General features: G+C 46.5%; 1 protein-coding gene across 1 annotated transcript in view; it reads right to left on the bottom strand.

The window, feature by feature from the left end:
* The window catches only part of KAT2A (K(lysine) acetyltransferase 2A), a 44,514-nt gene extending 23,464 nt beyond the window's left edge, over window positions 1-21,050 (bottom strand). Inside the window, 8 exon segments of the mRNA XM_015412437.1 lie at window positions 1,751-1,857; window positions 4,292-4,483; window positions 5,174-5,355; window positions 7,142-7,231; window positions 12,584-12,729; window positions 14,809-14,932; window positions 20,749-21,020; window positions 21,023-21,050. Of these exon segments, the coding sequence (XP_015267923.1) occupies window positions 1,751-1,857; window positions 4,292-4,483; window positions 5,174-5,355; window positions 7,142-7,231; window positions 12,584-12,729; window positions 14,809-14,932; window positions 20,749-21,020; window positions 21,023-21,050 (1,141 nt within the window).
* Between the last annotated feature and the right edge of the window lie 2,570 nt (window positions 21,051-23,620).

The raw sequence follows: 23,620 nt of genomic DNA, 5'->3' as shown, positions 1-23,620 counted from the left end.
GTGGCTTAGTAAAGTCAGGCGTATTTATTTAGTTATTTGATTTTTTCAGGAGCCACTCACCCAAAGGGCCTCGCGGCGACTTACAACACTAAAACCAATAAGATAAAAAACAACATAAAAACAAATAGCATATAAAATATTAACATTAAATATTAAAATGTTAAAATATGAGGCTATAGGTAAAGCTAAAGGTTTCCCTTGCTCAAAAGCCAGTTGAATCCGACTCTAGGGATGCGGTGCTCATCTCTGTTTCCAAGCCAAAGAGCTAGCGCTGTCCAAAGACATTTCCGTGGTCATGTGGCTGGCATGACTAGATACCGAGGCGCACGGAACGCTGTTACCCTCCCACTGAAGCGGTACCTATTTATCTACTTGCAATTTCTTGCTTTTGAACTGCTAGGTTGGCAGGAGATGAGGTTATAGCCATACCACTATTAAAACCCAAAATGTGGTTACCCTCCATAGGCCAACCTAAACAATTCAGCCTTGCATGCCCTGCGGAAACTAAGCAAGTCCGGCAGGGGCCGGGTGTCATCCGAGAGTGCATTCCACAGGGTAGGGGCCACACCTGAGAAGCCCCTTCCCCTGGTGACAGCTGAGTGAGCCATCCTGGGGCCAGGCACATGTAAGCGATCCCTAGATGATGACCGAAGGGAGCGCGGGGGGTTATAACAGGGTTGCTGGAACAGCCAAGACTGCAGAACATGTTCCGTTAAGAAACAACAGAAAACTTGATGTAACTGCGACATTTCATGGCAACCTTTTGTTTATATATGAAGCCCAATAGAGTGGATCTCATGGATCCATCCCACTTTGCTCCAATGCAAGCAGTCTTCCCTGGACGCAAGAGACTCTTACATTCGGGGAAACCTTCTTGCACCAAGGAAAAGTGCCACTGCTAAAGGAATGGGTTCCACAGGATCCAACCCATTGTTCTTAAACTTTTAGACCCTTCTCAGTGGAGTAAGACTGGAATATGTTGGCGGAATCAGCTGCCCAGGGAGGTGGTAAGGTCCCCTTCACTGGCAGCTTTCAAGAAGAGGCTGGATGAATTGGCCCCATACCTATCTGGTATACAAGCACCGCAACAGCGCAGAGCCTTTTCTCTAGCAAGATTCAATGTAATACCATCAGCAATCTTGCATGGGACATATAATAACATAGTATACACGGATAGACTTTACCACTGCAATTCTGGATGTACTGAAATTGTTTCGCATATTTGTTTGCATTGTCAATTTTACGTGGCCTTACATGCTGGATGTTTAAACCCTATCGTAGCCAACATGACGAACCTTCCTGATGCTTTAGAAGTGTACCGTCTTCTAAATGACTCTGTTTCGGAAATATCAATGAACGTGGCCATGTTTTTACAATCAGCAATAAAGCTACGTCAGGAAAACTTCCCATGAGTTAATTGCTTTATGCTACATCAAGTTTTATATGTCTGGTTATACTTGAGGTTTTAAATGTATATTTGTCAGAGGTGCTTTAGGCTGGTCCTGCATTGGGCAGGGGTTGGACTAGATGGTCTGTAGGGCCCCTTCCAGCTCTACGATTCTATGATTCTATGTTTGCCCTGGTGAAATTTTCTGTTCTTTCTCATTTACCCAGAATTACCCAGAATTTGGTGTTTCCTTAGCACCTGAGCATACTTTTCGAGTTAGCTGGCCAGGCAGCCTGTTAATGTACCTTCCTCTGTTCATGTGCCCAACCGGCAGTGTGGACAGCTGCCGAACCAACAGCCTACCTGGCCGGGGAACAAGCGGGGCTCCCTCTGCTGCAGGCATAGTGAAGTCGGCCTCCCAGATCGGGGAGCTCTCTCCGTAGATTTCTTCCTCCAGCATCGACAGAAACCTGGACAAGGAGGAATCCAGATGCACAGGAATCAGTGGGGCTGGACAGAGAGAAGGCCTCCATTCCCACCCATCTTTAAAAAAAATTACGGGGTGTTAATGACCAATACTGCATAGCAGTTGTGCGGAAAAACAAGACAAAGATGATAAAACACATTTGAATGGTCTTAAATGGATTACAGAACTTGGAAACAAAGCCCTGAAAACTAGAAAGGCATGCAACAGAAGTGCCACAAGCGACAGTTCTCGACCCTTTGTAAAAGCATCCTCCTGAACAATTTCTTGTCTAAAAATGCCATCCTGAACAACAGTTCACTGACTCTTTCCGAGAACACAATGGGAGCCAGATGGAGCCGAACCCGCTCCTACCTGCATAACTCATCCCTGAAATTATGTCCCTTCGCTAATCCTGCTAGAGGATGCTAGAACTCAGATACCTTTAATCTTGTTTTTGCATTTCTTGCATCAAGAGTATCTGGACAGCAGCTTTTATTACACCGTTTCCTAACTTTCTATTTCAATCTTATATGATGTTCATGCTGTTATGCTCTTATAATACCATGACTATCGTGTTGCGACATTTTACAATCCGCCTTGAGCCTCAGACAGAAAGGCGGACTATAAATTTATTTACTTATTTCAATTTATATCCTGCTCAGCCAGGCAGACTCAGGGCGGCTTACATTAAAAGGTTAAAATACATTAAAACACAAGTTGTAGACATCATAAAAATCATATACACCACAGGATAAAAGTGTTAGTGGTGGTATGATGTTGCATAGTAATCCTAGTAGGCCATGGTGGAATAGTCACAAAAGAGTATAGCCAGAGTTGGTAACCGGCTTATCAGACCATTAACAGAAACTGTCGCAGGCTACTGGCAATAGTATAGAGGGCCTTACCACAGTTCGGTTGTAGGAAGCGGCTCCTAGTCAAAGGCCTGGGGGAAGAGCTCCGTTCTGCAGGCCCTGCGGAACTGTAAGAGGTCCAGCAGGGCTCTGATTTCTGGGAGCTCATTCCACCAGTATGGAGCCGCTACTGAGAAGGCCCTGGCCCTGGTAGAGGCCAGCCTGGCATCTTTGGGTCCAGGGAGGGCCAAACGATTTGGAGACCCTGACCTCAGTGCTCTCTGGGGAACATGTGGGGAAAGGTGGTCCCTCAGGTAAGTAGGCCCCAGACCATATAGGGCTTTAAAGGTTAAAACCAGCACCTTGAAGCGAATTTGGTATGCTATCGGCAGGCAGTGCAAGGCCTTCAGCACAAGCTTGATATGTTCCCACACAAGGAGACCCACCAGCAGCCTGGCTGCCGCATTTTGCACCAGCTGCAGATTCCGGATTTGCGACAAGGGCAGCCCCATGTAGAGAGCATTACAGTAGTCCAGCCTCGAGGTGACCGTTGTGTGGATCACTGTTGCCAGATCATTGCGTTCAAGGAAGGGAACCGACTGCCTAATCAGCAGAAGATGGTAAAAGGCTGCCTTGGCAGTGGCTGCTACCTGGGCCCCCATTGTTAAGGAGGCATCCAGGAGAACTCCCAAACTCCTAACCTTTGGCGTTGGCACCAATGGTGCCCCATCGGAAAAAGTTAAGTAAATAAATTCTACCTTTCACTCAGCGGTAGCACCACTTTCATGGCGCAGGAAACAGGCCAGGCTTCCCATATCTGTCATTCCATTGTCAGGTAGATCAGTTTTTGATCTTAAAAAATGTTTCCCTCCCACTGAAGAAGAAGAGATTGGATTTATACCCTGCCCTTCACTTGGAGTCTCAGAATGGCTTACAATCTCCTCCCCCTCGCCACACCAGACACCCTCTGAGGTAGGTGGGGCTGAGAGAGCTCTCTTGAGGACTGCTCTTGAGAGAACAGCTCTGAGAGAACTTGTGACTGACCCAAGGTCACGCCAGCAGCTGCATGTGGAGGAGTGGGGAATCAAACCCGGTTCTCCTAGATTAGAGTCCACCGCTACTAACCACTCCGCTTGACGGAGTGAGCTCCCGTCTCTGGCCCCAGCTCCTGCCAACCTAGCAGTTCGAAAGCAAGAAATTGCAAGTAGATAAATAGGTACCGCTTTGGTGGGAAGGTAACAGCATTCCGTGCACCTCGGCGTTTAGTCACGCTGGCCACATGACCACAGAGAAGTCTTCAGACAGTGCTGGCTATTCGGCTTGGAAATGGAGATGAGCACTGCCCCCTAGAGTCGGATTCGACTGGCTTTCGAGCAAGGGAAACCTTTACCTTTTTAACTCCGCTTAGGACGGCACTGTTGGAGTGCACACCAAGGCGTGCTTACTTGGAAGTAAGTCCCATGTTATTCACTGGCAAAGAGTTCTTAGAATGGCAGCCTCGGACTCCCGAGCGAGGCCGATGGGCAAACCGCGGGCCTTACGCCTCTCCCTTTCCCGATGGGAGTCCCTTCACGGAGCCAGGCTTACTTGGGGAAATGGGTGAGGATGAGGGTGCGCTTCTCCGGGACCAGCTTGTCTTTCTCCACCCGGAACTTCTCCAGCAGCTGACGGCGAGTTACAGTGAAAGTGGACTTGAGGAGGTTGCGCCCAAAGACCTGGGTGGTTTCGTAGCGAGGGAGGCTGTCGCAGCTCTGGGGGACGTGGCAGTAGCACAGCCAGCTGGAGGGGGAAACGAGAATGGGGGGGGGGAAGCCGTTAAGAGGCTGTGCAGACCAGAGACCCAGAAAGTCACAAGTCGTCATCCATGCTCCCTCTAAGCTGTGTGGAGTCTCGTGAGCAAAAATTCTACTTTGTGAGCTACTGGCATTAAAGCTGTGAGCGAGCGGTTTGGCTGCTGCATAAATTACTTTGCTCTGGATGGAGCCATCCTTCCTGAGCGAAGACAAATATCCGTGAGCCGGAGGCTAAAGAACTGTGAGATAGCTCACCCTAACTCAGCTTAGAGGGAACACTGCACCGTTCCATAAATCTGTCCACTGAAGAGCCAGTGGTTGCTCAGCAGAGAGGAAACTGAACTTGGCACCGCCCCCAATCAGTGTTCCCTCTAAGCTGAGTTATGGTGAGCTATCTCAGAGTTCTTTAGCCTCCGGCTCATGGGTATTTGTCTTCGCTCAGGAAGGATGGCTCCAGAGCAGAGTAATTTATGCAGCAGCCAAATGGCTCGCTCACAACTTTAATGCCAGTCGCTCACAGTGTAGAATTTTTGCTCACAAGACTCCACAGCTTAGAGGGAGCATTGCCCCAGATCCATACGCAACTTCACCCGTTGCAAAGGAAAGTACCGCCATGCTGGAGGGTGAAGAAGTCCTCCCAGGCTTGAGTTCTCCTGCCCCCCTTCCCCTGGCTCACCGGGTGTAGTTGACCTTGTATGTTGCCACATCATCGTTCTGGGAGCGCTGCCGGAACTGGGACGGCGTCTCCAGCTTCCAGTAGTTCAGGCACAGAAGGAACATCTTGGAGAGCTCAAACATGGTCTGCCGCTCCTTGGTGGGCAGGTGGCTGAACTTGTACTGCACAAAGTTTAAGACACCCTGGGAAGGGAGTGGTGGGACAGATTGAGAACAGGCCTGCAAGCAGCCACTCGCTTGGTCACCTGCGGCAAGTAAGAATTGTCCCCAGGCGACCGAACGAGATCTCCCTTCTCCCTTCTTGACTTAAAATGACCAAAGCTCTTTTAAGGCTACAAAGACATGCATCAGGCTCTTTGGCACACTTTTTCTAGACGGGGAAAGGGTGGAGACCTGGTCCGGAATTTTTGCCTCTAGAATGCAACCTTGAAACAGGGCTGCCTTTTGAAGCCTGCAGGCTGTGGCTTGTGCAGCCTCCCTCCCAGCTTTAAGATTACAACTCCAAGGACGGAAGAAAGCAGCAGCACTGCTTCTGGTCCCCCTTTCTTCCTTGTTGAGACAGAAAAGAGAGCATGCAGATCAAATGTCTCTCCATGCTTCTGTCCTTGGGTGGCTGGTCACTGGCTGTGCACCAGGGATGGAGAAACTGAAACAGCAGTCCAAGCATCCCACTGAGAGCTTTCTCCTCTCCAGACTAGATCCAGCTCACTTTTTGCTCAACCTTGCCCTGTTCTTTTTTACAGCCCCCATCCCACATGACTTGTGTCCATGGAGGTCCAATGCTTCCCCGAATACCATTTTTGGTGCTCACTCCTCTCTTTTTCACCAGCAGAAATGCCTGTTGGTCCCAATCCCATGCCTTAACCTGATGGTATGGTAAGATCCAGGCAGGGCCACCACCTCTGCCCAAGCATCTGGTATTTACAGTCCGCCTTTCTCACAGAGACTCCAGGAGGATTTTATGGTGTAAAGCAATGCAACCAAATGGCACGAGAGATCGGATGAGCAGTGATGTTCCGTATTCTTGGTGCTTGGGGGGGAACAGTGGGAGGGCTTCTGGAGTTCTGGCCCCACTAGTGAACCTCCTGATGGCACCTGGGTTTTGGCCACTGTGGGACACAGAGTGTTGGACTGGATGGGCCACTGTCCTGATCCAACATGCCTTTTCTTATGTTCTTATGCTATCTTCTCCAGCAGTTTCATAAACTGCAAGCAGATGCTCTCTGGTAACACTGACCCATGACGACAAAGAACAAAGAACTATCTTCTCCAACAACACAGAAAAATTCAAACATTTCTCCGCCAACAGCCTCCGCTAAGGAGTAACAAATACTATCACCAGCATGAAGCTGCCTAGGAAACAAATACAGAAACTTGCGGCTGCCTGATAGAACCTGAGAGATATACTATCCTAGATAGGTTATAAAGCTTGCCGCAAGGGTTCCGATGGGACCCTAGAAAATACGCTGCTATCTTAAGAGTCTTGTGCTCACAAAGAGAAATTATTGCGCCTTGTGTCCTGTATATACCTAAAGTCCTTGAAAAAGACTGTATTCGAAATGAGTAAATTACTAGAGTCCCCCGGGACTACTGATTGTGAAACGGACAAGGTGCTGTTTGGATGTTTGAACAGAATGTAAACCTGCACTCTGATGTATTGTTTGAGTGAAACCTATTTTTGATAATATTTGACACAAATATTTATATAACAGTATAGAAAAACAAAAAAGAAAAAGCACAAAATTGATCTACCTTAAATATACATCTATAATACACAGTGCTATATACTTGTGCATATCTAGGGGAAAAGTACAGGCAGGTACCAAAAGGGGAGTTTAACAAAAATAAAAATGACTCGGTGACCTCCATTGCAACCAGCCCGTTTGCACTCGCTGTCTGCCAGAAGTGATGTGCTTTGTAAGCCCAGACTGATGGAGCCCATCCCAGCATTTTAGGTCCGCCGTCTTACCTGTTCGATGTTTGGCTTTTCAAACGGGGGGCTCCCAAGGGAGCCCTCGACCACTGGGCGGCTCATCTGCAGGATGCATTTCCGCAGGAGCTGTGAAGGGAAAAGCAGAGATCCAACTTTAAAATCACACACTGGTTCATTGCCTTTGTTTAACTGAGCCTATTTGAGACACACTGGGATTCAGGGGGATGCCCACGATCTGTCCTGAGAGGCTTCCACTGTGTTTCCCTACCAGAACGGTCGAAGGTCCTTATGCAGAAGACTGTATCTCCAACACAAGGTGTTGGACAGCAGGGTTCCCTCTAAGCTGAGTGAGTGTGAGCTAGCTCACCGTTTTGTAGCCTCCAGCTCACACATTTTTGTCAGTCTGGTGTAGTGGTTAAGTACGCGGACTCTAATCTGGGAGAACCGGGTTTGATTCCCCACTCCTCCACTTGCACCTGGATGGATGATCTTGGGCAAGCCAAAGTTCTGTCAGAGCTGTTCTCTCAAGAGCAGTTTCTGTCAGAGCTCTCTCAGCCCCACCCACCTCACAGGGTGTCTGTTGTGGGGAGGAGAAGGGAAAGGAGTTTGTAAGCCGCTCTGAGACTCCTTTGGGTAGTGAAGGGCAGGGCATAAAGACCTCCTCCTCCTCCTCTTCTTCTTTTTGTCTTAGCTCAGGAAGGAGGGCTCCAGAGCAAACTAATTTATGCAGTAGCCAAATCACTCACTCCCAACTTGAATGCCAGTAGCTCACAGAGTAGAATTTTGGCTCACAGGACTCCACAGCTGAGAAGGGAGCATTGGTGGACAGTCCCCAGCAATGTTCCCTCTAAGCTGTGGAGTTTTGTGAGCAAAAATTCTAGTCTGTGAGCTACTGGTGTAAAAGATTTGAGCGAACAATTTGACTACTGCATGCATTTGTTTGCTCTGGAGCCATCCTTCCTGAGCTAAGACAAAAATGTGTGAGCGGGAAGCTAAAAAGCTGTGAGCTAGCTCACACTAACTCAGCTTAGAGGGAACAATGGTCCCCAGCATAGCACACACACTCCCTCTATCAGTATTTCAGAGCCAGCCCCTGCCTAACTAGAGAGACAGCAATGAGCAAAAGGGATTAAGCAAACGACTGAAGAAGCGTAAGGGAAAAAAGGAAAGGGGGGAAGCAGGAGTTTTAAAAGTTGTTGCAAATTATCTCAGGTATAAAGCTCAGGGATTCATCTTTGCAAAGTCCCTCCTCTACTGGACCAACAGAAGCTGCAATGGAACAAACTTATTCTTCCCAGCAGAACAAAGTTTGAGTCCGGTGGTACCTTTAAGACCAACAAAGTTTTATGCAAGGTATGAGCTTTCGTGGGCAAGCACACCAAAGTTTATACCGTGAATAAAACTCTGTTGGTCTTTGTTGGTCTTCAGACCAACATGGCTACCCACCTGAATTATTCTTCCCAAGTGGCATTTCAAAGGGTCGTCTTGGAGTACTGTGTACAGTTTTGGTAACCACACCTAAAAAAGGATATAGCACTGGACAAAGTGCAGAAAAGGGCAACTAGAATGATAAAAGGGTTGGAACACTTTCCCTATGAAGAAAGGTTAAAGCTCTTGGGGCTCTTTAGCTTGGAGAAACGACGGCTGAGGGGTGAAATGATTGAGGTTTATAAGATTATGCATAGGATAGAGCAGGAAGAGAAAGAAGTACTTTTCTCCCTTTCTCACAATACAAGAACTCGTGGGCACTCCATGAAATTGCTGAGCAGTGGGGTTAGAACGGATAAAAGGAAGTACTTCTTCACCCAAAGAGTGATTAACACATGGAATTCACTGCCACAGGAGGTGGTGGCGGCGGCTAAAAGCATGGACAGCTTCAAGAGGGAACTGGATAAACATATGGAGCAGAGGTCCATCAGCGGCTATTAGCCACAAGGTATAGACAGGAACTCTCGGTCTGGGGCACGGGATGCTCTGTCTTCTTGGTGCTGGGGGGGGGGGGGCAACAGTGGGAGGGCTTCTAGTGTCCTGGCCCCACTGCTGGACTTCCTGGTGGCACCTGGTATTTTTGGCCACTGTGTGACAGACTGTTGGACTGGATGGGCCACTGGCCTGATCCAACACTGGCTTCTCTTGTGTTCTTATGTTCTTTAAAACAACCATATCTGAACAGGACTGCTGCAACAGTTCTTATTTATTTGTACAGCGCCAGGAGTGTGCACAAGGCTCGAGGGAGTGAACACAAACGAAGCTGCCATATACTGAATCAGACCATCAGTCCATCAAGGTCAGGACTTTCAGCGGCACTCCAAGGTGTCAGGCTGAGGTCTTTCACATCACCTGCTGTCTGGTCCTTTTAACTGGAGATGCTGGGAATTGAACCAGGGACTCCCTGTGTACAGAGCAGAAGCCCTTCTACTGAGCCACGGCCCAGCCCAAGATGTGTAAGATGACAGGGTCCCTGCCCCATGGAGCTTACAGTCTAAGAGTTGACAGGAGTTAAACTACAAAGGCAGGGGAAGGAGAAGGGAATAAGCAGGGAAGAGCAGGCATCCGTTTCAATGACAAGTGCTTGAGCTTCGTTTCAGGAGGGAAAGGAGGGGGTGCCCCAAGGGCTTCATGGAAAAGGTAAGTTTTGAAGCTGACTAAATTTTGCTAATTTATTACTAAAATGCTGGAGACCTTGTGAGGAATCCCAAGAACATAAGAAGAGCCCTGCTGGATCAGACCAGTGCTCCACGTGGTCCAGCATCCTGTCTCACACAGGCCAATAACAGGGCAGAGAGACCAAGGCCTTCCCCTGCTGTTGCCTCCTGGTTCTGGGAGTCAGAGGCTTAGTGCCTCTGTATGTGGAGGTTCCCCTCGGTCACCATGGCTAGTAGCCACTTTGTTGATAGTCACTTTTTTGGTCTTAAAGGTGCCACCGGACTCAGGCTTTGTCCTCAGTCACCAAGGCTAGTGGCCATCGATAGACTTATCCTCTAGGAATGTACCTAATCCCCTTTTTAAAGCTGTTTATTCCTGTAACCATCACGACATCCTCTGGCAGCACATCCCACATTTTAACCACTCTCTGTGTAAAGTAGTATTTCCTTTTGTCCGTCCTGAACCTACTGCCCATCAGCTTCATTGGATGCCCTCGAGTCCTAGTATTTTGGGAGAGGGAGGAAAATTTATCTTGGTCAACTCTCTCCACCCCGTGCATGATTTTATAAACCTCTCTCCTGTCCCCCCCCCTCCAGTTGTCTCTTTTCTTTTCTTTTTTTTAGATCCAAAACTTTCATTATTAAAATCAGTTACAGATGCAGTAGAAGTCGAAATTAAAGACTATTTTCAACACAATGCTTCCTGTGGAGTAGCACAACATTTGGTATGGGATGCCTTAAAGGCGGTGATCAGAGGCAAGCTGATGGTGATAGCTTCTACCTTTATGCTGGAGATCCTGCAGCGAACCTGCTAACTACTACCACTGTTGGTGGACATCTTGAGCTAGCTGAGAAGTCCTCATCCAGCAGTATCTGTCTTCCTTTTCCAGGCATCTGATGCATTTTGTCTCTTTTCTAACCCGAAAAGTCCCAGGCTCTTCAGCCTTTCCTCATAGGGCAAGCACTACAACCCCCTAATCATCCTGGTCTCCCTCCGCTGTACTTTTAAAATATATATATAACATATAAAACAATACACATGCTACATTAATACAGGATTGATTACCTCCCCAAATAATGACAGTTTTCGTTTTTATCGATCAAACAAGCTATAACTAAACCCCCCCCAAAATCTAAGTATTTCTAAGATATTGCGGAGTTCTGGCGGGTGGTTTGATTCATATACTCAAAAAAGGCATGCCATGTCTCTATAAACATATTTTTCCTATTAGGATTCTCAACTTGTATTAATTGTGAGACTATCTTATTCCGGACCATCAAGTCCCATATTCTATCATACCCCTGTGCCAAAGTCAGTATATTCTTCATATTCCATTGTTGTGCCAATATTATTTTACAAGCTAATAGGAGATGGGTTGACCTCTGTACTCTTTCCAGCTCTGCATCATCCTTTTGGAGATACGGGGACCAGAACTGTACACAGTATCTCAAATGAGGTCTGCAGGAACAGTTTGGAAAACCCATTCACCCAAATCTCCTTCTCCGGGATTCAATATGCCTCTTGGGACTTAAATGAACTAAAGAAATACATTTCCAAAATAAATATATACATAATTTCTCCTCCTCATCCCCACCATCATTTTGACAAGTTAGCTGTTCTCAACATTCTGTCCCTCTAGGAACATCCTCAGCCCAGGCTATCTTTAAAATCTGTTTTCTCTTTTCATCATTTGGCAAACCCTTATATGCTTGGGTACCTGAGGAGTTTCCAGAATAGATAAGTGACCACAAGCGTACTTCTTTATTTGAAACATCTGTATCCTGCCTGTCTGCCCAATTAGGGCCTTCAAGGTGGCAAACAGTTAAAAAGATAGATCCAGATGGGGGGCCGTGTTAGTCTGTCTGTAGCAGTAGGAAGGAGCAAGAGTCCAGGAGCATCTTAAAGACTAACAAAATAATCTGAAGAATTATCTGAATTTGTATCTGCAGAAGTGAGCAGTGACTCACGAAAGCTCTTTTCCTGCCACATATTTTGTTAGTTTTTAAGGTGCTCCTGGACTCCTGTTTTCTACTGAAACAGTTAAAAAGACATAAAAATTAACTCTTTTTTTAGTTTTGAAATTATCTGAATATTGTATTAAAGGTGATGAAGATACTGATTATAGTTTCAGAACTGTATTCTGTATTCCACTAGTAATTAATTAGTAAGAATAAAATGTAGATTCAGGTAAACAAGTAAGACAATATTAAGGTTTTTATGACGACTTAATTTTAGCACAGAAGTTCATTCAATTGTTAAAGATGTAATCTCTTTTATCGTTCATAGATTATCGCTAACTTTAGGAAAGTCCTTGTTTATTCTTTAAAGGGAGAATCTTTACTAAAATTCTGTAATATTGATGTTTTATTGCTTCTATAGGTAATACATCTGATTTTACCTGTCGTAATATTTGAAAAACCTGATGAATTTATATTTCTCCCCTACCCTTTTTTCCCTTCTGCATCCCACCTTTTTTTTTGAGAAAATAAAATAAAAAAGACTTTAAAAACAATGCATATAGGTACAAACAGCAGTTAAACAAGGAGAGGATCAATAAGGGACTGCCTAATAGGGGGAAAAAAAGGATTCTGCTAGCAGAGGGGGGATAGACAAAACTCTCTGGGGAATTCCACATTTCTGGTGCCCCCATTGCCTGTGAATGGAGGGCCAGCTAGCTTGCTATTGGAATATTAACAACAATGCTGGTGCTGTATGCTAGCTCAGGTTATTTCAAGGTTATTTCAAGCACCGCCAATGCTCAACAGGGCAGGTTACCCAGCACGGGAGGGCATATCCTGCAACACATTCTCTTCCCCCCACCATAGAGCTCACCTTGAACAGGTAGAAGTAAACTTGCTTGGTGTCTGTGTCCTCTTCCTTGTGCACGGACATGAAAAGGTTCTCCACGTCCACCACCATCCCCAGGAGCCGGTTGATCTCCTCCTCAGAGACATTCTCCAGGTGAGACACGTGGTCAGCTAGAGGCGGGTGAGAGGTAGGCTGGGTCATGCTCTGAAGCTGACTGGGCCCCTTCCAATCTCAACCGATGCCCAGGCAGAGTCATGGTTCATCACCCACCCACCTATGGTATTAAGAACCAGGGCTATCTGTAGTACACAAGTTCAAAAGGCATGAACACACTCGAATCGGCCTCCTGCTGAGCCAGCTCCTGGGGCTCAGCAGGATCCTCTGACTCACATGGACACCTGAAGCTGCCTCACACCAAACTAGACCACTGGCCCATCAAGTTCAGCACTGTGTACTCAGACTGGCAGCAGCTCTACAGGGTCTCACGTAGAAATCACTCACCTACTACCTGATCCTTTGAAACTAGAGGCACTGGGGATTGAACCTTTAAAGCCCTGTACAGCCAGGGGCCAACATACCTTAGAGACTGCCTCTCCCCATATGAGCCCCGGAGGGCACTGAAGTCCACAAAAATGAACCCCATCGGTCACTGGGGTCCGCAAATCAACATCTCTTGGCAATCCACGGCCCCAGGGACGTCCGACTAGCCTCCTACCTGGCGGAATGAGTTCCCAGGCCCTGCAGGATCTATTGCAGTTCTGCAGGGCCTACAAGATGGAGCTCTTCCACCGGGCCTTTGGTTGAGGCAGCAGACATCCCTCTTCCCTCCTGGCTATCTCCCCTCCAGTGGCCTGGTCCCCATCATTGGGGCAGTGCTGAATTTTTAAATAAGCTGACTGACATCAGAGCTAACTGCTGCACGGCATTTTAGGGTTTTATTGTTTTAAATTGTTTTAATGGTGGTATATAAATCAATCAAACAAATAAATAAGATAAACCTGGGATCCAAGCAGGAACCTGGGATCCATGCCAAGCAGATGCTCTACCACTGAGTCACAGGCCCTCCTCCTTCAGACGGGCAGCAGCTCTCCAGGGTCTCAAACAGGAGGTCTCTCTCATCATCTGTCATCTGAGCATTTGAACCTAGAGGCACTGGAGTGCATCTACTGCATGCAAGGACGACCATCTACTACTCAGCCCCAGTCACTCTCCTATGCTCATGAACACATGAAGCTCCCTTATACTCAGTCAGTCTATCGGTCTAGCAAGGTTAGCCTTGTCAACTCAGACTGGCAGCAGCGCCCTGAGGTCGCAAGCAGAAGTCCTTCACATCACCTGCCATCTAATCCTTTTAAGTGGAGATGCCCGGGGTTGATCCTGGGACTTTTGGCATGCAAGGCAAATGCGCTGCTGCTGAGCCGCATACAAAAGCCTCTCAGATTTATTTATTTAATCTATATCCCACCCTCCCTGCTCACATAGAACGTATAGAACAACTAAAACAAGAGGTAAAAGTGCTAGTGTGGTTTATATAACGATGGCAGGCATTAGCAGCATCCAGCATAGGCATACAGTCAGCTAACATCATAGTCTGGGTTAGATGCTGTGGCCTGGCCAGTTAAGGAAAGATACCCACCCACCCCCAAATGGAAGCTGAGAAGCAATGTCTGCAGCTCCAAATACAGCCAGGTAGCCAGTCCCTTTCATCATTTTTATGGCCCATTCATGGTTGGTGAGCTCTGTCCACAACAAGTAGGAAGGGAATGTGAGACACAGGGCTTTTCCGCATTCTCATTTTCCTCCCTTGTGTGTTCCTGTTGCTTGGGGGCGGGGGTGGTGGTGGTTTCCTATTCTGCATGTGCTTTGCTCCTTCTAGTGGTTGATTTGATATTACACCAGTTTACGCCTGCAGATTTAAACTGCAGGTTTTTATGCCAGACATAAACTGGTATAATATCCAAATGACCACTAAAGGGAGCAAAACATGTGAGGAACAGACCCCGGGCGGGGGGACGGGACGCAGGAACCTACAAGCAAGGAAAATGACGGAAAAGACCACAGCCAGACAGGAAGATTACCTGAGCTCCTTGCAGATGTCTGCACTTGTACTCCCTGCCTGTGAAAAACCAGAACATCCCTTTCTACCACTAAGTGCCCTAGAGAAAAGATCTCCCTTCTGCCAAGCCCACTCAAGGGCCTTCCCAAGCCAAGGGAGAGAGCAGTGCAGGAAGATGTCTCGTAGAGCTCACCGAGTGTGTGCCCACAGCTACGACAGGGCTCGCTAAGGTTGGTGACTGTCTGCTGCAGATCCATCCGGGGGGCCGTAGGAGGATTTGGGTTCTTCCAGCCATTACACTTGCAAGAATCATTTGCCTGCAAGAAACAGGGAAAGAAGAGAGAGTCTGAGATGACACTGTGTAATGTATGGAAAAAGTAAGACTCTACTAAGGTGCTGCCTAGTGCGTTATATTCAAAGCCACTGTAATGTACAGCCTTGCCATTTTCCCCCCACCTTTGCACATCTGTGGCTACTCTCCAGGGGTGAGAAAGCATGCCTGGACCAAGCCTACTGCCTGCTTTTCCCTCCCCTGTTTGCAGCCACTATTCCTCTCGGGCATTGTTGCTTTTTGGTGCCATTTTTTAAAAGGCTTCTTCTCTCTTCTTTATGGCATGGGCCCAAACAGTCAGGGAGTGCACAGCAAGCATGATGGAGCCACAGAGCCAACCAGGTGACACAGAATGCAGCTGCTAGGTGGTTGAGCAATTCCATCATGGTCTTCCCATATTCAACCTGCAGCTGCATTGGTAGCCAACTGATTTCCGAATCAAGTTCAAGGTGCTGGTTCTCACCTTTAAAGCCCTAAATCAGGGGTGGCCAAACTTGCTTAACATAAGAGCTACATAGAATAAATGTCAGGTGTTTCAGAGCCACAAGACACGAACAAATATACCCCACACGTTTCTGTTGGAAAACATGCAAATTTGCTTTTTATTAACATTAAATGAGACTGCCAAAGACAAAAGCAAAAGCGGTAAAAACAGATATTGATAATTATATTTAACTTTAGATGGGGAGAGGGGAGAAAGAGAAGAAGAAAGCTAGGAAGGAAGGAAGGAAACAGATGGGGGGAGGGAGGGAGAGGTGGAAAGCAAGCAAGGGGAAGGGAAGACCGATCAGGGAAGCATGCCTCCCCTTCATTTCCCCAGCCACCTCGCTGGGAACTGCACAATATGAGTGAAAGAGCTGCATGAGGTTCCCAAGCCGCAGTTTGGCCATGCCTGCCCTAAATGGTCTGGGACCATCATACCTACAGGGCAGCCTCTCCCTATATGTCCCTCCCAAGAATGCTTTGTTCTTCCTCATAAGAACATAAGAGAAGCCAGTGTTGGATCAGGCCAATGGCCCATCCAGTCCAACACTCTGGGTCACACAGTGGCCAAAAATACCAGGTGCCATCAGGAGGTCCAGCAATGGGGCCAGGACACTAGAAGCCCTCCCACTGTTGACCCCCCCCCAAGCACCAAGAAGACAGAGCATCACTTGCCCCAGAGTCCCTATCTATACCTTGTGGCTAATAGCCACCGATGGACCTCTGCTACATATACTTATCTAATTCCCTCTTGTAGCCATGTGTCAGGACCCACAGCAAAACAATGGTGTACACGCTTCTAGGAAGGTTTTACTTTATTGAAAAGCCACAGATGCAGTAACATGAACACTGTTAGGAATGGCGGGCGATCTATGCGCATAATAGGTTATAGGGCATTCGTATACACACACACACCCCCACGTAGTACCCAATTACAGGGGTTCCTGCGCATGGGCATTAGGCTGAGAACTAACGGCTGCAAAAGCAAAACAGGTAAGAAGCTTCCCACGACTCATTCTGTGCAGAAACACAGCAACTCCTCCAGTGGCCTTGAGAGATATGCGTTGCAGCGAAGAGGCAATTAAGCGCAAGGGAAAGAATGCACATGAAAGGGAAACACACACCACACTCATGGCAGCTTAGCTGACACCGTGCTTGTAGCCGCTACCACCTCCAGTGGCAGTGAATTCCATATGTTAATCATTCTTTGGGTGAAGAAGTACTTCCTTTCATCTGTTCTAACCTGACCGCTCAGCCATTTCATTGAGTGCCCACGAGCTCACCATTGATTTATATAGGGGCATTATTATATTGGCTGATCTGTTTTCAATACCCTTCCTAATAATCCCCAGCATAGCATTGGCCTTCTTTATTGCAGTCACACACTGTCTCGACATTTTCAGTGAGTTATCTACTACAACTCCAAGATCTCTCTCTTGATCTGTCTCTGCCAGTTCAGACCCCATCAACATGTAATTATAGTTAGGATTTTTGGCTCCAATGTGCATCACCTTGCACTTGGCCACATTGAACCCCATTTTCCCTGTTGACGCTCACTCGCCCGTCCTCGACAGATTCCTTGGGAGTGCCTCACAATCCTTCCTGGTTTTCACCACCCTGAACAACTTTGTATCATCCGCAAATTTAGCCACTTCACTGCTTACTCCCAACTCCAAATCATTAATGAACAAGTTAAAAAGCATCGGACCAAGTACTGATCCCTGCGGTACCCCACTGCTTACCACCCTCCACTGAGAAAATTGCCCATTTATACGCACTCTCTGTTTTCTATTACTTAGCCATGATTTTTGAGCTTACTTAGGAGCCTTTGATGATGAGTCCAATAAAGAGAAAGATTTCTCTCCTGGAGAAAGACTGTGCTTATGGCTTCTCCCCACAGTGCAAGATAATATCACCCACATTTGTGGGATACATCTGTATTTTGGTCCTTCTTTCCAGAAAGTGAAGGGTACAACATGATACCAGCACTATTTTGGATCTACATACCTGTTCAGCAGTTGTCACAAGGAGGCTAGCAAGGCAAAGCCTTAAGATTATGGCCTGAAACAACCCATTCCACATGTTTGTTCACCCCCTCAAAGAACACTAACAGCTTAGTGAGACAAGATCTTCCCTTACAGAACCCATGCTGAGTCTGCTCACGTGGTCTACTGGTGGTGCCCAGCCCACAGGAGGCTCGACAGTGCTCACTCTAAGCAGTGCTCGTGAGTGGCTGCTCATTAACACGTGAAGCCCCGCTCAGCAACAGTCTGGAGCCGCGCAGGGGCTTGCACTGCCCCATTTTAAGATTAGAGTAAACAAGAGGAATCACAGTCAATGTATCAAGTAACAAAAACTGTTATGCACTGGCTTGCTGGCAATAAACTTAACAAAATAATTAAATAAAGACTGTAAAGCTAATTGTGTTGCTTATTATTATAAATGAAAAACTGCAAATTGCTTATATTATATCATACATGAAGTCATTCTTAGTAAAGAGAAAGTTAATACAAAACACATTGTTCAAAGAACCATAAGAGACTAGTTCATAATAGGCACTGGCATAAGTCCAGCCTAATAATGCTAGTCTTGTGAAATAAATTCAGTGAAGAAGTCCAAGTACTGGTCATTATGTAGGGGAGGGGATAAACAGGGAAGAACACGCATTGGCTTCAGGGACAAGTGCTTGGGAAACAAGGGGATGGAAACAAGGAGGGAAACAAGGGGATGACCTAAGAGCCAGTTTGGTGTCGTGGTTAAGTGCGCGGACTGTAATCTGGGAGAAGCGGGTTTGATTCCCCACTCCTCCACTTGCACCTGGCTGGATGACCTTGGACAAGCTGTAGTTCTGATAAGAGCTGTCCTTGAAAAAGAGCCGTTTCTGTCAAGAGCTCTCTCAGCCCCACCTGCCTCACAGGGTGTCTGTTGTGGGGAGGGGAAGGGAAAAGGAGTTTGTAAGCCGCTCTGAGACTCCTTCGGGTAGTGAAGGTCGGGGTATAAATCCAATCTCTTCTCTTCTTCTCCATGGAAAAGTTAAGTTTTGAAGCTGGCTAAATTTTGCTAATTTGTTACTAATCTATTACTAAAATGCTGGAGACCTTGAGAGGAATCCTAAGAACATATGAGCCCTGCTGGGTCAGACCAGTGCGCCACGTGGTCCAGCATCCTGTCTCACACAGGCCAAGGTCTTCCCCTGGTGTTGCCTCCTGGTTCAGGGATTGTCCCTGGTGGCACCAACGCTGTGGAATGAGCTCCCCAATGAGATTAGAGTTCTACGGGACCTCCAGCAGTTCTGTAGAGCCGTGAAAACTGAGCTGTTGCACCAAGCGTTCAAATAAGAACTGACTGCACCGGTTGGGTCGCACTAGCACTTTACCATAGGATGCCGCCATATTTACTTAGTTTTATTGTATTTATTGTATTTTATATCTTGTATTCGCTGTTTTAAATTGTATGTTGTTTTAAACTGTTGTAAGCCGCCCTGAGCCACCTCGGTGGGAGGGCAGGGTTGAAAGCCAATAGTTAAATAAATAAGTGGAGGTTCCCCACTGTCACCATGGCTAGTAGCAGGCCCGTAGCTATAGTGGGGCATTTCAAGGCCTGGCCCCCTGCCAAGGCCCCCCAACTTCCATCCAGTCCTCACCCCACTGGCTCTCTGAGCTGCCTGGAGGACTACCAACTCTCTGAGCCACCCAGCGGACTCCCGACTGCCTCCCGTTCCCCAAGCGTGGCTTGCTTCCCTGCATACGCAGGCAGACTGCGAAAGCGGCAAAAGTGAGGGTTTTTAATTTTTATTTTATTTTGTGACATCAGTGCCCCCTGATTTATTTAAAGGCCCCCCAAATTATAAAATCCTGGCTACAGGACTAGTAGCCACTTTGTTGGTAGCCACTTTTTTGGTCTTAAAGGTGCCACTGAACTCAGACTTTGTCCTGCTGCTCACTTCTACGTCACTTATATTCCACCTTTCTCACTGAGACTCAAGGCGGGTGGCATAGTCTAAGTAAAATGCAATCAACAGTGCCATAGGGTGTTGCATGCAGAAATCTGAAAATATAAGCAGAAATGTGAAGCAGAGGTGAACCAAAGCATAACTGGTTTCTGTTTTAATTTTGTTTTCCTTGCCGAACCTTTATCATACATATCAAGCCCTGATTTTTTTTAAAGTTATTGTTATTCTAATACAAGTAATGCTTTAAAAATGCTGGGACCAGACAACTGAACAAATGTTTTCTGGCTAGGCCAATGGACAACCCTTCTTCAGCCAGATGCGTCACTGCCAGGGAACATGAGGCAACATAAATCAGATGACACACCTGGGAAGCTCCAACCGCACAGATCTCACTTGGTCATTGTCGTTGTTGTTTAGTTGCACAGTTGAGTCTGACTCTTCGCGACCCCGTGGACCACATCACGCCAGGCCCTCCTGTCTTCCGTCATGCTCCAGAGTTTGCTTAATTTCATGTTTGTGGCATCGATAACACTGTCTAACCATCTCATACCTTGCCGTCCCCTTCTTCTTTTACCTTCAATCTTTCCCAGCATCAGGGTCTTCTCCAGTGAGTGCTCCCTTCTCATTGGGTGGCCAAAGTATTTGGTCATTACTAACAGCAAATGTCAGGTATTTGTTTCCTTTTATTGAGCCCCCTTTCCTAGTCCATAAACACACTCTAAACACCTAAATATAAAACCAGACAAAACGTGTTTTAAATGCTACTTAGCTACTCATTCTGAAACCACTAAAAAATTCAATTAAGATGTTGTCTGTGCTCCTAGCTCCTACAGCATCCTGTGGCAATGACTTCAGTAAGTTACTTTAAATGATTTGACAAATGACAAGAAGGCAGGTGCTTGGCACACCTGTTGGGGGGGGTCAGGAGGAGCAGATATTCAAAGATATTAGGCTTCACCTTTTTCAGTGATCCGGTTTTTAAAACAAAATGTACATGCTTATTTTATTGTTTTCAGCAAGAGGAAGGGATAATAACTCAGCAAAAGATTAGATACCAGGTTTCCTCAATGGATCTCAGCTAGGAAGGGCAGAAAAGACCCCCATCCCATATCTTAAGAGACCCAGATGGAGCTGTGTTGCATAGCACCCCCTTACCATCCAAAATATATACTCGTATTTGGGAATACACCTTATTTAAAAACGTACATAACGTTTAAAAATAAATAAGCATTCCTAAGTGAATTGCATGTAACCAAGCTTCCTGGTCCAAAACATCTTTTTATTGTCCAGGAAAGGATGCAGCAATGGCTGGACCAGGCCACCAGGAAGGATTCCCGCGCTCTTTTGTCCCCTACAGGCCCCCGTACCTTACATGCTGAGAATACCCCCAGCTTCTCTAGCTTCTTTGCCCGCGGGAAGCTTCGCGCATGCGCTTTGCGCTGGCTCGCGCGTTGTTGCTGGCTCAGTCCCGGGCGAACAGGATCGCTGCTGCCGCTGCTTCCTCCAGCTCCGCCTCCCGCCGCTGCTGGTGGGGCTGAGACCGCAGCCACGGTGGCGGCTGAGGGAGCGCTAGTCTGAGGGGTCCGGGCAGCTTGTGTGGAGATCTCCGGCTCCGCCATGATGCCCGGGACCCTCCGGACGGCGTGGGCGCGTGGACACCACTACGCATGCTCGAAGGAGGTTTTTGGAATGGCAACTTGGCTGACTCTGCTACGCATGCTCCCCACCTCCAGAGGAATTCTGGGGGACGTAGTTTCACGGACACGGTCCGCTAATTATGAAGCCTGAGAAAAAGGATACTGCTATGGGAAGTCCTGTTGAGTACACAAGCGAGAAGGAGATAAAGCAGGGGTGGCCTAACTTGCTTAAGTAAGAGCCACATAGAATTAACGTCAGAGCCATGAGACATGAACAAATATTACACACACGTTTTTATAGGAAAATATGCAAATTTGCATTTAACATTAAATGAGACTGCCAAAAATAAAAGCAAAAAGGGTAAAAACAGATATTGATTATAGTTATTTGTCCAGTGATATTTGTTTGCCAATGGTATTTATTTGTCTGTCTGAGAAAGAGAGAGAGGTGAAAAGAATGAAAGAGGTAGAAAGAGAGAAAAGAAAGCAAATAGATGGAGGGAGGGGGAAGGAAGAGAGAGTGAAAGGAAGGGAGAAGGAGAGAAAAAGAAAGAAAGGTGGAAAGAAAGCAAATAGACGGGAGAGGAAGGAAAGGGGAAAGAGACAGAAGAAAAGGTGGAAAGAAAGCAAATAGAGGGAGAGGGGGAAAGAAAGCAAATAAATGGGGAGAAAGGGATGAAGGGAGAAGTGGAAAGAAAGCAACTAACTTCAAATGTGTTCTCCAAACCCCTCCACACCCCCATGCCAGCCAGCTTGGTTTGGATAAGGGATTTAAGGAGACAAATGCCTTCACCAAGTTGGCTGGCTGGGAGGGGGGAGCCTTTGAGAATGCATTTAAAGTTGCTTTCTTTCTCTGCTCCCCCCCTACACCTCAAGCCTACCCAGGGAGAACACTGGCTGGGGAAGGGAAGACCAATCGGGGAGGCCTGCCTCCCCTTTTCTTTCTTCCCCAGCTGCCTTGCCGGGAGCCACACAATATGTGTGAAAGAGAAGCCAGTTTGGCCACCCCTGAGATGAAGTGTTTTTAACCTGTTCAGTCAAAAAAGATCAAGAAGCGGGTAAGGGTGAAAGACCTCCCACTGAGGCTCTGGAGTCCCTTGTTTCACCATGAAAGAGAAGATGCTAACATGCTCCGCTTTAAACACAAGGGTTAATTTAAAAAGGAGAGAATCGCTGCTGCTTGTAGAATAGCTGGGAAGAGCCTAGCCATGAAAATTAAAATATGAATTGCCCCATAAAAATAAGACTTCTTCCACAAAGCCATCCCATCTTTGGCCGTGTGCAAAGTCTTCGTCTTGGGAACAAAGGTAAAGAGGGGTGTATGTGTTTCTAGCTAATCTGGGCAACCACCTAAGAAGTGAGCAGTGACTGGCGAAAACTCATTCCTTGTCACAAATTTTGTTAGTCTTTAAGGTGCTACTGGACCCCTTGCTCTTTTCTGCTGCTAAGAAAAAAAAAAGTTCATGGTGATTGGCTATAATAATCAGACTGAACCTGCATTTTTCCAACTGTGGCCACTGGCCTATGCACAAACACATCCAAAATGCCCTTCCCAACTTTCATTTTTAGACAGTAAACCCGAAGGCTAAACACGAGAACATACTCAGAATACCTTTCCTTTCTGTAAATTCATGTTTTGCAAAATCAAGCCATGTGAGCAAAAATTCTATTTTGTGAGCTACTGGCAGTAAAGCTGTGAGCGAGTGACTTGGCTACTGCATAAATTAGTTTGCTCTGGAGCCACCCTTCCTGAGCTAAGAGGAAAAATGTGTGAGCCGGAGGCTAAAAAACTGTGAGCTAGCTCACACTAACTCAGCTTAGAGGGAACACTGATACTGGTTACAGTAAGCTGGTTCTGATAGTGAAAGGCACACACTCCTCCACCTGATGCTTTTATGAGTTATATTTTAATAGTAACGCAAATTATATATGAAAATAATTTTTCCTTCGCTTTCATGGGCCTACGTGTGCCGTGACAGTGTGCCGTGACGAGGTATTTCTGGCTGGAATTTGGGCTGCCTAGGCTTTTTGGCCAGGTTTGGCAACCAGTCACAAATAAAGTACATGGAATAGCTTGCCAGTCAAATAGTTTATGAACCTACTAGAGATGTAAAATTTCCGGAAATTTTGAAGCTCGGAAAACCCCCCGTTTTTTTCGGGGGGAAATGGAAATTTTCGGAAAAATTGAAAAAAATGCTACATTAGCATTTCTTTTGTCTTTTCTAGATCGAAAGTCATTCTGTTACTTTAGGAACATAAAATATGACTATGGACATTTTTACTTGGCATGAAAATATCACAACTAGCATATTAAAAATACAGTGTATCCAAACAATTATTACAAACAGAATACCCACCCACATGCAAAAACAAAACTGAAACCTTTTTATTTTCTTCTGATAATCGCACCTCCTAAAGGAAGAAATCCATCTTGTTCTTGCATTGGAGAGTTCAGTTTGGAACCTAGGACTTGCTTGTCCTCAGTGCACAGAAATTAGATCAATCTGATACCATATATATATTAGAAATGATTTGGAAAATATTTGAACACCTTGTCTTAAAATATTTTATTCATCATGTTAAAATAAAACATTCCATAGTC

The sequence above is a fragment of the Gekko japonicus genome, unplaced genomic scaffold (assembly GCF_001447785.1).
Source record: "Gekko japonicus isolate JY-2015 unplaced genomic scaffold, Gekko_japonicus_V1.1 scaffold8, whole genome shotgun sequence".
NCBI classification, from domain to species: Eukaryota; Metazoa; Chordata; class Lepidosauria; order Squamata; family Gekkonidae; genus Gekko; species Gekko japonicus.
This window is presented reverse-complemented; position numbering and strand designations above follow the sequence as displayed.